This window comes from Asparagus officinalis, chromosome 7, assembly GCF_001876935.1.
Source record: "Asparagus officinalis chromosome 7, Aspof.V1, whole genome shotgun sequence".
NCBI lineage: Eukaryota > Viridiplantae > Streptophyta > Magnoliopsida > Asparagales > Asparagaceae > Asparagus > Asparagus officinalis.
This window is the reverse complement of record NC_033800.1, coordinates 45,158,416-45,173,295: the sequence shown is the minus strand read 5'-3', so window position 1 is coordinate 45,173,295 and position 14,880 is coordinate 45,158,416. Positions and strand designations below refer to the sequence as shown.

The window sequence follows — 14,880 nt, the reverse complement described above, 5'->3', positions numbered from 1 at the left end:
GAGCCGCCGCAGCAGGTACCGGGCTTTTCTTTTTCTTTTTTTTTCCTGGTATTAGGGATTGAAAAGTTTGATATTTGCAACTGCGATTTCTAGTACTAGGAAGTAGAGGTAGACCTAAAAGAACTTGGTGGGAAGCAATCAAGAAGGATGGGATACTAGTTAACTTGAGGATGAGCCCTAGTAGAATTGAATGGAGAAATAGGATTCACGTAGCTGATACCAAATTTTTTGGGATGAAGACTTTGTTATTGTTGTTGTTGTTGTTGTTTTAGGTAAGTTGTTTGATTTTAGTTTTTTTCAACAACAATGTGGACTTGAAACATCAAATTTTTTTTTAATATCAGTGTTAAGGGTTTTCAGAATTAGTTGTGTGAAGGTCCAATTTGATTGTCAGGATTTTTTATAGAAAATTGCATGTAAAATATACCTAGTAATTATATATTTTGCGACTGAAGAAGTGTTTAAACTAGAATAGGACATATGTCTTTAATACATGAGTTTGAGAGCACTGAATTGCTGGAGTTCTTGAGGGTATCAGAAGGGAGGTTTTCCGAATCAAGCAAATATTGCTTTTTTTTGAAAGATAATAGCTTCTATGTTTGGCATAGTTTTTTTTTATATATTGGGATGTGAAGTTTTGTACAAATTCACATCACATATGTTTCAGCCTATCACAGAACTATTCTTTCAATTACTGTATTAATGTGCACATGGTGTTTGTCCTAGCAAGCAGAGTAAAGTAGTTATAAAGGATTCAAACTATTTAAGACTAATATTATCGTCAGAAACCATGATGACTATTTAAACAACTGTTTTCAAATGTTGGATATGTTGTTTTACTTAGTCACTATTATAAATAGCGGTAAATAGCCCCGTAATAGCGGTATTAATAGCGTTAGCGGTCCTTTCCCGCTATGCTATCGCCCAATAGCGGTGACATATTGCGAATATGCGCTTTCCGCTCGCAAAAGCGGCCAATAGCGCACCCTAACTGTAAATAGCGGGCGATTGCGTGTAAAATCCGTTTTTTGACTGCTATTTAAAAGCCGTTTGAGGTTTATTTTTTTAAATTTAAACCCAACCTTTAACCACTGCATTCCACTGTCTCTCGTGATTTTCAGCATACTCCCGTCGCCTCTCATAGCCTCTGGCACCTAACTCAGCACTTCCTCTCACCTCCTTCACCGTGAGCTCCTCCTAGGGCAGTCCTCTCACCGCTCAGCTTATCTTCTCGAAGACGACGACTCTTTGATTTCTACTCCAGCCGTCTTTGGTATTATATGACGATTACACGTCTATTTCATGCCTAGGATCTCTTTAAATAATCAAATATGCACTTTTAGATTTTTTAGATTTTCTTTAATCTTTTTTTTAGTATTTACACATATCTAAATTAGACCGCTATTTGATTTTACGCTTTTTACCGTTATTTTGCCGTAATAGCCCCAAATAGCCTTAGCGATGCCTCATCGCTACACGACAAACCTTGTACTAGTCTATGCTTATAGATTTGAGCATGAGCTTGGGTAGACTATATGTGCATTAAGTTTTGGTAGAAAATAGTTTTACAGTTATGCATTTGTAGTTTTGGTGGAATATGGATGAAATTTATCTATAATTCATGGATGCATATTTTGTTTCTTTTTCTCCTGTACAACCTTAAAGAATGATTTTTTGTTTGCTGATATGTCTATTTTTGGTTATTAGGGGACAGAGAATAACCTTATTTTGTTGCGAGACCTGGAGGAAGAAGCTCTGGTAGAAGCTATTGCTGCAGGGCTTGGAATGCGGAGAGTAGGGTTTTTGTTTTCACAGGCTGTTGGAAGAAAGGGGGAATATACTTTGTCTGCGAGGGAGGTGATTCAGGCAGCAGAATTGCATGCTGAGGGTGGGATTGAAGAGTGGGTGACTGCATTGGTAATGTTGAAGGTGAACGAGGATGGGGCAGCAGACGTGCACTTTGAAGCTTTCCAAATGAGTGATATATGTATCAAATTGTTCAAGGATGGATGGTTTGTTACAGATCTTGGTGATGATGATGATCCAAAAGTGTCCAAGATGAAGAAGGATGTGGTTGTTGGAGTGAAGGATACAAAAGAGATTGACAATGACTTCTTTTTGGTACCGGTCAAGATCTCTGATCATCAGGTACAAAAAGTTATATGGACTTTAGTTCTCATAATATGTTATAGAAAACAATGTCGGTCTCATATATATTATTAACGTCAATAAGTACATATATAGTCATGTCCCCGTATCCTATATTTTACAAATTTGTTTTGTCCCCTATCCGCATCTGCATCCGCATCCATGTCCACACCCGCACCCGTACCCATGCAACATGGATATACTTCTATAGAAGGCAACATAGATTTACTTTAATAGAATGTGCGCGGAGGTAATGACTAATTCTATGTTAGCAGCTTTTTTACATCATAGTCTCATGGTTCACGTCAATGAAATGATAGAGTAATAAAACTTGCTTGTTCTTTTAGTAATACCTTCATTTCAAATAAAATGCTCTTCAATCTTCATAATACTAGAAGATCAGGCATACCCATTTCTCAGTTTTCTAATGTACTAGCACGTCAACTCTTCAGCATTTTCAAGACACTCTCAAGGCACTCCTATACACTCCAATCACATAACAAATCATTATAAAATATGATTTTACTTACCAATTCAATGGCAACACTATATATGCAAGATCTGTTATGCAAATATATAAATCAGTTATATTAAACTATAGCTAATTGATTAGAATAGTATTTGGGATTTGGTAGTTACTTGAAAAATATTGCCTTGTCTAGTTGTTCCCAGTGTTGAACTTCTGAAAATTTCTACTATAGCTAATTGATTAGAATAATATTTGGGATTTGGTAGTATTTGGGATTAGTTACCTAGCGTAATGGAGTCCTACATGGAGCAAATGGCTCATGTCATGTAAGATACAGAGGAATAATAGTAGATTTTAAGTCTTTTCAATGAATTAAAAGGTGCATGGAATAAATGTGATGTTAGGGGAAAGGAAAGAAAATCTGCCACCATCTTAGCTAATGTACTAAAATGATTAGCTTGATGACATTATTTTACTAGTATCAGTAATGAGTTTCTTCATATAGTTGGGATAAGGAAAATTCTTTGTTCAGCTTTATAAGAGTACCTCAATCCTATATCTTTGAGGGAGCTGCACTTCCAAAGTGGTCGATTCTTCTCTCCAAACTCTTATCTATCTTGCTTGCCTTCATTCGTCTTTTCTTGCATTCATTTATTTTAATAAAATGACCACAGTCTTCCTCCATTATTGCGTCCTAGCCATATGTTATCTCCCATCTTATGAACATTCCCGAACACTCTGGTCTTTAATTGTCTTTCCCTCTTGTGAATATTTTGACTTCAACATATTTTCTCTTGATCATACGATATACTTATTTCAGGATTATTTTGTTTTGAGGATATAGAACAATCCTCTAAGAGGACTAGAGTTTTTGAGCTTATTAAGCTAAGCTGTTATTGAAGATGGATATTATGATAGAGAAGTATGAGTAATTGAATCTAATAAGGGGTTTTTGTCTTTAAACCCAAATTTTATCTTGATTTATTTTTAAACTCAAGTTGTTCTATTTGTCCTATAAACCCAAGCAACTATATGTATTTGCCTTTAAACCCGAATGGTAAAATACAACATTAAAGTAGACTATATATAGACCTTTAAGGGGTAAATACCCAAAATACACTTGATTATTATTGTTATTAATTGTACTAAACAAGGTTTCAAATATCGGATATTGGAAAAATATCGGATGGCTAAAATTCATATTGGATTGCGGATATCGGGAAATATCGGGATGTGATAAATATCAAAATGCAATAACGAATATTTGCATGTGTAGAATAATGCACTAAAATGTAATCTTAACATACTTAATGAAATTTAAGCATATAAAATGTAAATAATATATGTTTAGGATCACTAATCAACCTTGTAAAACATAAAAAAAAAACAAATCAAAGTTACATGTCTCATTTTTTTAGGCCAAAATGTCATTTCATATAATGAAAAAGTCATGATATGTCGCCCAAAATTTGCCAAACACGGTATATTATATTACAACAAGCGATATAAAAGGATATATCTGTCAACATAGCAGCTGATATATCGACTATATCGGGGATATATCTCCCAAAATAACCAAAAAGCGGTAAATGATATTTAGAGACCATATCGGTTGCGGCAGTCCTGTAAAAGGATATATCAGGGGATATATCAGGGGATATATCGGGCCATGTCGGAGATATTTAAAATAGTGGTACTAAACATACATGAGCAATCATGAGAAATAATTATGATGAAAGAACATTAATGAAGAATAAAAGAGATCTTATAAGAAAATTTAATATTATAATTGTGTCTAAATGTTTATGGAAAATTAATGCGCAAAGAAGATGAGAGAGAAATAAATGAAGAAGAAAAGAGAGTTGGGGATGGAGCAATGCTAGAGAAAGAGAAGAGGAAGGAAAAGGGTAAACTTGGATATTTCAAATTTTATGAGGGGCACATATAAATATACTTTGAGAAATTGGGTTTAAAGGAAAATACTTATAGTTATTTAGGTTTATAGGTGCAAATAAACCTACTTGGATTTAAAAATGAATAAGAATAAGTTTTCGGATTTAAAGATGAATACCCCATCTAATAAATATGGCTAGAGATAAAAGAGAAGAAAACAAGAGGGTTTTTCTTTTTCTCTTGTGTTTTTTGTTTCTTTTCTTTCCATCTATTGTTATGTAGGTTAACATGCAAACTTTATAAAATTATATCGGGAGAGAGTTTAACTATATAATCTAGGTTGATGGTATTAGACATGTCTATCAAGAAATAGAGTAGAAAAACTAATATGAACAAGAGACTAATAATTAAATGGTGAAACTTAAAAGAAGAGAATTTAATACATTTTAAAAATAAGATAATAAAGGAACATATATGGAATATGAATAATGAGACTAATATTATGTAGAATAGTATACCTTCTTGAGACTAATATTATGTAGAATAGTATATCTTCTTGTGTTAAGAAGGTGGCTAAAGACATACTAAGAGAATCTAAAAGTTATGGATTAGATGGCAAGGAGAATTGGCGGTGAAATGAGGATGTGCAAAAGGCAATTAGAGAGAAGAAAATATTATATAAACAATAGAAAAAGTATAGGAGTAAGAAAAACTTGGAGAATATTATGTGAGAAAGATATATATAAGCAATGTTGTAAATAGCGACCAATAGCGGGGCTATAGCGGCGCGAATAGCGGTCGCGGCCCTTCAGCGCTACGCGTAGGGGTTTCGCGGCTGACTTAAGCGGGAAAATCCGCTATTCATTTGAATGGTGCGTAAAAGCGGATTTTAGCGGGTTAAAAGCGGGTTTTCGCGGTTAAAAGCGGATTTTTGCGGTTAAAAGCGGATTTTTGTTGTTAAAAGCGGCTAAACCCGCTATCAGACATATTATGATGCTATATTTCTTGAATTTCTTCATAGTTTCATTCATACAACAAGCTTATTAATTGTTATTTATTGATAATACAAGAAATTTACAACTAATTGAATTTTTAGATTTTTTATGAATTTTCTTATTATTTAGGATATTTAAATATATTTAAATTTGACCGCTATTTGACTGTGCGCTATTTGTCGCGATTTCGCCGCAATAGCCCGATATAGCCTTAGCAGTACCTCGCCGCGACGCGCCGCGATCCGCTATCAGCAACCTTGTATATAAGCTTTCTAAGACTAGACAAAGGAAGAATATAGATTTGAGTGACTTTAAGTAGATTAAAAATGAAGATCAAAGAGTTCTAGTAACTAATTGGGAAATATAACAAAGGTGGAGGAATTACTTTCATAAATTGTTTAATGATAACCAAACAAGTGAGCAACATAGAGAATTTGACTATATAATGAATTATGGAAACTATAGATATTATCAAAAAATTAAGATTAGTGAGATTAAAGATGCTATGAAGAAAATGAAAAGTGAGAGTCGTAGGACCGGATGGTATCTCTATTGAAGTTTGAAAATATTTTGAAGATATAAGGTTAGGATAGTTAATTAAATTATTTAATAAGATTATTGAGAAAAAAAGGATATATGATGAGTGGAGGATTAATACTTTGATACCAATATACAAGAATAAAAAGATATACAAAGTTGGTCAAATTATCGTGACATAAAACTCATGAGTCATACTATGAAACTATAGGGGAGGATAATGAAGTAGAGACTAAGAAAGTAGACAAGTGTCTGAAAATTAATTTAGTTTTATGCTCGGGAGGTCAACTATGGAATCTATACATATTTTTAGACGATTGATGGAAAGATATTGAGAGATGAAAAAGGATTTGCATATGATTTTCATAGATCTAGAAAAAGCTTATGATAGAGTATCTGGAGAGTTAATGCGGTGGGTTTTAAAGAAGAAACATGTATCTCATATATCTTTTGATGTGATTAGAGATATGCATGACAGAGTAACAACTCGAGTAAGAACTAATGAAGGAGAAACTAAGCCGTTTCCTATTACTATAGGTTGACACTAAGGGTCAGCCTTAAGTCCTTATTTTTTTGCATTAGTCATTGATCATCTTACTAGGCATATTTAGGATGACATCTCATGGTGTATGTTATTTGTGGATGATGTAGTGTTAATTGATGAAACTAGAAGATGTATAATTTTTAAAGTAGAAGAAAGGTGGAGACGAACCCTTGAATCTAAAGGTTTTGAAATTAGTAAAATAAAACTAAATATATAGAGTGCATTTTTAGTAAAACTAAGAAAGAAAAAAGCCTATAGTACATATTGATAGTCAAGAATATTTAAAGCTAATCATTTTCGCTATTTAGGATCAATCATTCTGTATAATGGTGAGATTGAGGATGACGTTCTCCATCATATCAAATCGAGATGGTTAAAATGGAGGAGTGTTTCAGGAGTCTTATGTGACCGTAAAATACCAATGAAATGAAAGGAAAAATATTATAGGAGAGTTATAAGACCAATAATGTTTTATGGGTCAGAGTGTTATGCAATTAAAAAAATAATATGTGAGTGTAGGAGATATGAGAGTGTTGCGATGGTCCTGTGAGTATACACTAAAAGATAGAATAAGAAATGAGTATATTCGTAGTACATAAGAGGTTGCTCTTATTGAGGATAAAATGAGAAAAAATCGATTAAGATGGTTTTGTTATGTATAACAGAGACCTTTTAGTGCATCTTATAGGAAAAATGATAGTATTATAGTTAGTGGGATTAAGAGATCTAGAGATAAGACCTAAAAAAATTTGGTTGGAAGCAATAAAGAAGGATATAATTATGATTAAATTAACAGTGATGTCCCATAATAAAATGGAATGGAAGAATAAGATTTATGTCCAACCCCAAACATTTGGGATAAATGTTTTGATGATGATGATGATGTTGTTGTTGTTGCCATCTGTCATGATCCTCAATATCTCTTCCTTTAATTATTTGCTTTCCTATCATCACTGTGTAATATCATTCACCTATGGCTCCTATAAACGAGCAGTAAAAGTTGCATGTAGTAAATTCTCTAAATCGGTAATTTTGAACTTCTATCGGCAAATCTACCTCCAATGTGTAACAAATATGAGCGGAAACTGGAAAAATTAAGTTCGTTCCAATCTGATTTGTGTTTCTTTATTAACTAGTTAATGTTGAACGAAATATCACAATATGCACAACTTCAATAGTGGGAGCATACGTGACAATGCTCACTTATTCTTTTCACTTTCTAGAATATATTATGACAGTTTGTTCTATTGACCATTTGTCCAGCAAGTTTATACAATGATTTTACATTAAGTCTGTTCTGTTGCAATGCAGGGGCCTCTTTCTTCTACTTTCCCAGTGGAGAACAGGATCACAACTGTAACACTAAGGGCATTAAAGGACCATCTTAACAGGGCAAAGCACCTTCCTTTTGTTAAAAGAATCTCTGACTTCCATCTGCTTCTCTTACTTGCAAGGTATCTTGATGTAAAAGCTGATGTACCGGCACTTGCAGCATGTGTAAATGGACAAATGGCTGTTCCTGAAGGTTACCAGCTTCTGATCGAATCCTTAGCTGCAGCCTCTTAAGATCAAAACCTCAAATTCTACACTGCTGAAAATGCCGACCCATGAGTTCAGGCATCTGATTCAGTCTGCTAAATGAGCTGTAGAGAATATGGGGGTTAAGTTACAGTCATTAATTTTCAACTTAAAGAATTAGCCCAGCCCCCTTTGTACAAACCTATAATTATGTTGAATTTATCAACATTTATTTGTCTCCAGCAATGCATATTTATTGTGTTATATTCTCAAATATTTCAGTTTCCTCAAGTACGCTGCCATAATAATTTTCGTGCTGTTAGTGAAGCTCCAGATGATTCTAGCAGATTGTGAACCTCTTATTTCATGGATGTATTTTGGTTTTATTATGCATTGCAGAAAAATTATGCGATTGTAGGAGTCAGTTTAAGCAATACTTACAATCTTGCTCCTCAGTTGAGTAACCCCTCAGCAAGCTGTGAACTCTGATTCTATGTTCTAAATTCTAATGCAGCTATGTTATCGATGGATATATGACTTCTCCGTTGATGTTTCCCTGTGATCATCAGCTGGTGTATGTATAGGGTGGATTGCTTGCATATGTGGAGCTTTTTTTTCCAGCATGAGGTAGTCCTTTACCCTTCCGGAGTTTTTGCTTCATACATTAGATTCAAGCCTTGAATTTTGAAATTTGGTAAACCATCAGCTTGATGACAGGCAAATGTATGGAGAGGTTAGAAGCCTGGAACTTGCAAGCTACGGGTAGAAGATGCACGACAAATGAGAATGCCTGATGCATGCCTTTGGTAACTTTGGTAAAGGAAAAGGGCAATTATTATGAAAAACCCCCCTTCAAGCTAGGTCATTTATTACGAAACTTACCCTACGCTATATTTTCATTACAAAATTCCTTCGTGTTAAAAAAAAAAGTGTTAAAAATCTATAAATATTCCAAAACTAGCCTCCTCTTCCTCCTCCTTAAGGCAGTCCTTTCTTTCATTTTAGTTTTGTTTACAATATACGCTGAAAAATTGAAAATTACACAATGTAGAGAAAATCATGGTTCAAAGATTTAATCTTCGACTAACTTTCTCCTCCTCAACCGACATTGTTTTGGGTTTGATGTGAAGAGAGGGAGAGAGATGAGCTGAGAGAAATAATCCAACTCAAACCTTTCGCGGAATAGGCTATGATTGGAAAAACTTGGAGATTAAGGTAGATAAATAAGCCCATTCACCGACTAAACATATCTCAAAGCATCGGGATTGAAAACATTCATCTCTAATAAAGGAGACTTCGGAGCAATCATATATATGTTTTCGACAACAATTTAAAGTATCAGCTAAATCCTGATCTAGTGGAAGACCTTTGTTTCTTCAATGTAATGGTACTGTGATACCTTTTATTTATACTTTAAGAAAGAAAAGCAGCAGTGGTGAGGGGGTATTTGAGGCAAAAAAAAGGCAGAAGTTTAAATGGATTTTAACCGTTTTACTTTTAAGTAGTACTCCCCAGTTCTTAATCCTGACCTTCGCCAACCTACATAACCCATATACCTATTTTTCATGCTTAGCGTTACAGTTCATGGAGTTGAAATCAACTGGAAAAATGATCCTTTTGCAATTATAAACATTTAATCAGTGCATTTGGATGTTTAGGAGTATTTTCACCTGAGGCAATGTTTTCTGAATTTGGCAGGGGTTTTTTTTTTTGGGGAGAAGAGTTTGGCAGGGAACTGTTGTTATGGAAATTTTTTTTCTGGATTAAATTTGATGGACATGCTATTACTCTTTTCTTTTCCGATGAGAAAGCTCTTCGAGATACTATTTATCAAGACTAGCTGACGAATTTCACCCTTGCAACATCCCTCGGTGTTCATATTTTTGTCATGCAATTAGCAAATCAACATTTCTGCTGTTCTCTATACTTTCATGTCTTTTGTATCACGCATTATCCTGCAATTGAGACTTTTCACTTCTACTATCTTACATTTTCTCAGAATTGAATAATTGCGCCTGATACATAACATTGATTTATCTTAGCTGTTACATAACACTGATGATCAACAATATTGCTCTATAATCACATTAATACATTCAACTAAGCTATTTTACCGTCAATAATTTTTACAAGATTGGGTGACAAAAAGCATTTCTTTCTATGACATTATTTCAAGAGCTTCCCTGGTTTTTCCAAGTATATTAAACACTGTTGCAGCAACATGGAACGGTGTTAATCCAGCTTCAGCCATCTGATCAGCTGGCGATCCGTGATCAATGTATCTATTAGGTAGAACCAATGGTCTCCACTGTACAATAGAAATTAACCCTTAAATCAGTAACCTTATTAGTTATCATAGCCACATTATAGTGTAAACCTTAAGATACTGATACATGCCTGAAAGCGTGTATTATACTCAGTTTCATATACGTTAAATTTAAAGGTACAATAAATTGTTTAAACAAAATTAGGCAGAGTAAACAACGACCAGTTTGTCCATCCACATTCTTGTCGCGTTGTTGACATAGTACACATCTAGACCAACGCAGTCCAGATCATGATCATATTCAGATAGTAGCTGACAATCTAGATGTATGTCATATCAGAGACATGCCAGTCAAGAGCGTGGATGGACACACTGACCTCATTTCTTAATGTAGAAAGTTACGTACAAGATTAAAAGAAGTTTCATATAGAACTTATGTTGTAAACCAATGTGATATACCTTTAGAGTGCCATCTAGGAGTCCATCAAGAGCCAAGAAATGAGCAACATGAGAACCAAACCCCCCAACTGATCCTTCTTCAACAGTGATAATAACCTCATGAGACTTGGCCAGGCTTCGAATGAGGGCTTGGTCCAGTGGCTTGCAGAAGCGTGCATCGGCAACTGTTATCTTTAATCCGTGCTGCTGAACAAGAGAAGCTGCGGCCAAGCAGCTCTGGACTGCTGTGCCATATCCTAGTAATGCTACCCTCTCTCCCTCGATCATAATCCTGCCTTTGCCAACCTGAAAATTGTTGAGATGTATAATTTCAGGTTTAGCTGGTCAGGGCATATCTTGATTTTAGGAAGAAGTCTATGGACTTGAATGCAGTGCATGTTGTAGCGTGATTCGTTATGCTAGTATTCCTAATTCTTGGCAGCATATATGGTGTGAGAATAAGGATGGAAACTTTGAAGAAGTATCCTCTCTGGCACCTATCATTACAGCGTTGGAGTATAAAATCATATAGTTCTCAACGCTTTAGCACAATTTGGATTTTTGATGTACTAGCAAGGAATTTAAGATGGTACCAAAGGAGAAAGTACGAATTGTTCTCAGTCTATTAATTAATTCTGCACCAAAATCATGCGTGCTCTTGGATTAGTTCCTTTGGTGCACCTTTAATGTCATAAGACTGGACCACTGGATAAGAGGAGAAAGTATATAGTGGTTGCAGTTTATGTCATTAATGGTGCAATAAAGATATACAATCCTTAGTACAAATCTCAAATTCTACTGATCCACGTGTTGACATTCCTTTGGAGCACCATTAATGTGATAGACCAAAACCATTGCATTTTTACTAGTTGGAGAATAGCACACTGATCCAAGGACACACAGACTTTTGGTGAGCTACTAATGCAGTTGGCTGGAACCATTGAATAATTTCTCAGGACATAGCAGTCCAGACTCAAATTGTACCATATATGCATTTCAAAGCAGACCGAAAAAGAGGGCATCTTTGCACGAAATAGCTGAGATTTTGGTTCACGAAAGTGTTCTTAACTGTCATTATGAAGTTATAACTCTTAATCCTCACAAAAACTACAAGCTGTGGAAACGCCCATATATGATTGACTTCGATGAAACTTGTAAACTAGACTAGATGTCTCATGATAAAACTTTTAAACTAGACTTTGATATAGAATTGACAGTGACATAATATATGAGAAATTACCTCAAGTGGGATACCCTTGTTTCCTTGGGGCAAGGGCACTCCTACTCCATTCCCTCTTGGATATCTGAAACAAGAAGGTCTATCGTCGATAGCTGCAGCAGTTGCAACCATATGAAACAGTTCTGCCTCGTCTGAAGGAGCCATGACTACCATATTTGGCAAACATGCCATATATGTTACATCGAACGACCCAGAGTGTGTAGGTCCATCAGCTCCAACAAGACCTGCTCGGTCCATTGCAAACCTCACGGGGAGATTCTGCAAGTCGACATCATGTATCACCTGCATCATCGGGAGCAAACATTTAGTAATTTGTCTTTGAAATGGATATGTATTCTGAGATTAAAAATGCACTTCAATATCCTGAAGTTCTACTAGTTTTTTCCCAATGATGCCACAAATTTTTATTAACTTTACAATTACATTACAGATGTTGAATGTTCTGCTTAAAATGCATCAAGTGATTATCATGTGATATTTTTGATTCATCCCTAAAATCCCTAATTCATTTATTTGATATCAACAGGGCACTCAAATTTTGGTAATAAAAAGCTTTCTAGTTCACTTTGCATCTGCCATTACCTGATTGTAAGGTTTTTTTTTGTCAAATATTGCAGGTAAGACAATGTTCTTCTTAAATATATACTCACATTACCACAAATTCAACATAATAATTAAAAAAACCATAAATGGGCACATCTATCAACATTCAAGAAAAATCCTTAAACAAGTATTTCAAATTTTAGCATAATTTAGAAATTGTACTCCTGAGAATTTGGGTAAAAAAATTGGGTAGAAACCCCAAGAAATTGCGTGTATGTAATTTTTTACCCCCTTATCCATTAAGTTAACGGGGGTTAATCGCAGCTTAAAAACTTTGACGTACTATTTGAGAAAATTTAGACTCTGTCAAAGGTAAAAGTTAGTGGAACTTGAAGGAAATAAATTGCAATTCTTGTGAGAAGAGGCTGAAATAATTGCCTGATCATAAGCCCTTTGGAGGAAAGATGAGTAGATAGCACAGAAGGGTTTAAGTCCTTCACAAGCTAACCCCGCTGCAAAAGTCACAGCATGCTGCTCAGCAATGCCAACATCGAAGCATCGGTTCGGGAATCGCCTCAGAAAGTAATTGAGCCCAGTTCCTCCTCCCATTGCAGCATGAATTGCTACAATATCCTTATCAACCTCAGCCTCAGCTATCAATGCCTCAGCAAAGTAGTTGGTATAGGATTGAGTCTGAGTTGGGGTTTTGAATTGCTTTCCGGTCGCTGGATCAAACTTCACAACACCTGCAAAAGTTGAAAATTTTGGTATAACGGTTACTAATCTTGGGTAATATGAAAAATTTTCCACAACTTTACCCCTATCAACTAAATACAACCTCTACATTATCCACTTTTAGGTAAGAGATCAGAGATGCGTAAAAGGTAATAAAAAAGAAGAAGAAGATAGTTTAGACTTCACAACACCTGCAGGATTTAGTATATTTTACAAAGTTCGGGAAGTTAAGAAGAGAGAGAGAGAGAGAGAGAGAGAGAGAGAGAGAGAGAGAGAGTTTCTATAAAGCTCATGAGGGTTTGTAAAATTTACTAATTGAATATATCTGAAGAGAGTAACTTCTTGTATATACACACTAATACACGTATCGTAGACTAATCGTAGAAAGTTGGAACTCTAAAAGGGTATGGTTCAGCTGTTCTAAGGGAAAATAATAGAAAATACTGTATCTAGAGCTCACCATGGTACTTATCGGCAGCTCTCTCAGCATACGGATATCCTCTTCCTTTTTCTGTGACGACATGGATTAGGACTGGACCGGTTGCTTTTGTGCTCTTTACTTCTCTGAGGATGGTAAGAAGATCATCGATGTTATGACCGTCGACTGGGCCTATGTAGTAAAGCCCAAGTTCTTCGAATAAGGTTGACCCGGATCCACTTATCATACCTCGAGCGTATTCATCCACCTTTGCAGCAATTTCGTGCATACCTCCACCGATTTGTTTCGTGACTCCCTCAATTTAATTCAAGACACACGACTTAGAAATTTCAAATCAAACAAAAAATAGAGGATGAATACAAATTTTATGCGTGCACATTAGATACAATAGTTTGCTGTGTCTATGGTTTGTTCATATAAATTTTCTGTTACACATGTCTCATATTGATTATTAACATATGCTTAGGAGTTATACTGATTACTTTCTGTATTAGTATCAGAACCTCATCAGGGTAATGAGATTGAAGAGATATTGTTCATGTAACCAAAGAGGATTTGCGAATGTAGGGATAGTTCTGGATTACTATTTGACTATGGAATATTTATGAACGAAAGAGAAATTTCGTAAGACGCCAAATGAGAATCTGTAATGGGTCAAAATCTTGTTGAAACTTCATGTCAAGAAAATGCTTGTAGCTGAAGAATATTGAGACAGATAACGGTGAAGTACTGACAGATACAAGAATGTTGTTGTTGTTGTTTCTGCTTTCAGTGCAAGCGAAAATCCTTCTTTTAGCAAAGAAATCTCTAAATATATAAATATGAACACTAAAATTGCAAAGAATTAATTGTCTCCCAATCAACTCTACAAAACAAAAAAAATAAAAAGAAAAAAAGAAAAAGGGGTAGATATCCTTACCTTGGCCACCTCCCTGAGCTCTCTAAGAGGCCTACTAGACTGAAGTTTACTAAGAGCACTGCTCAAAGCTCCCACAGGTGGTGTAGGCCCATCAAGATTAGCCGTAGGCAGAGAAACCTGCTTGTTATCATTCAAGATCACAATCATATCGGAATCCAAATACCCCGCGTTGTTCATTGCTTCATAAGCTTGACCA

At 35.2% G+C, this 14,880-nt stretch overlaps 2 protein-coding genes across 2 annotated transcripts in view; one reads left to right on the top strand and one right to left on the bottom strand.

The window, feature by feature from the left end:
• LOC109848931 (NPL4-like protein 2) overlaps window positions 1–8,516 on the top strand; it is a 9,218-nt gene extending 702 nt beyond the window's left edge. Inside the window, 3 exon segments of the mRNA XM_020418661.1 lie at window positions 1–15; window positions 1,708–2,148; window positions 7,898–8,516. The exon segment at window positions 1–15 is cut by the window's left edge and continues 3 nt beyond it. Of these exon segments, the coding sequence (XP_020274250.1) occupies window positions 1–15; window positions 1,708–2,148; window positions 7,898–8,152 (711 nt within the window). The 3' untranslated portion in view covers window positions 8,153–8,516.
• LOC109847072 (1-deoxy-D-xylulose-5-phosphate synthase 1, chloroplastic-like) overlaps window positions 10,103–14,880 on the bottom strand; it is a 7,846-nt gene continuing 3,068 nt past the window's right edge. The window contains 6 exon segments of the mRNA XM_020416319.1: window positions 10,103–10,412; window positions 10,830–11,114; window positions 12,049–12,330; window positions 13,030–13,337; window positions 13,787–14,060; window positions 14,685–14,880. The exon segment at window positions 14,685–14,880 is cut by the window's right edge and continues 21 nt beyond it. Of these exon segments, the coding sequence (XP_020271908.1) occupies window positions 10,263–10,412; window positions 10,830–11,114; window positions 12,049–12,330; window positions 13,030–13,337; window positions 13,787–14,060; window positions 14,685–14,880 (1,495 nt within the window). The 3' untranslated portion in view covers window positions 10,103–10,262.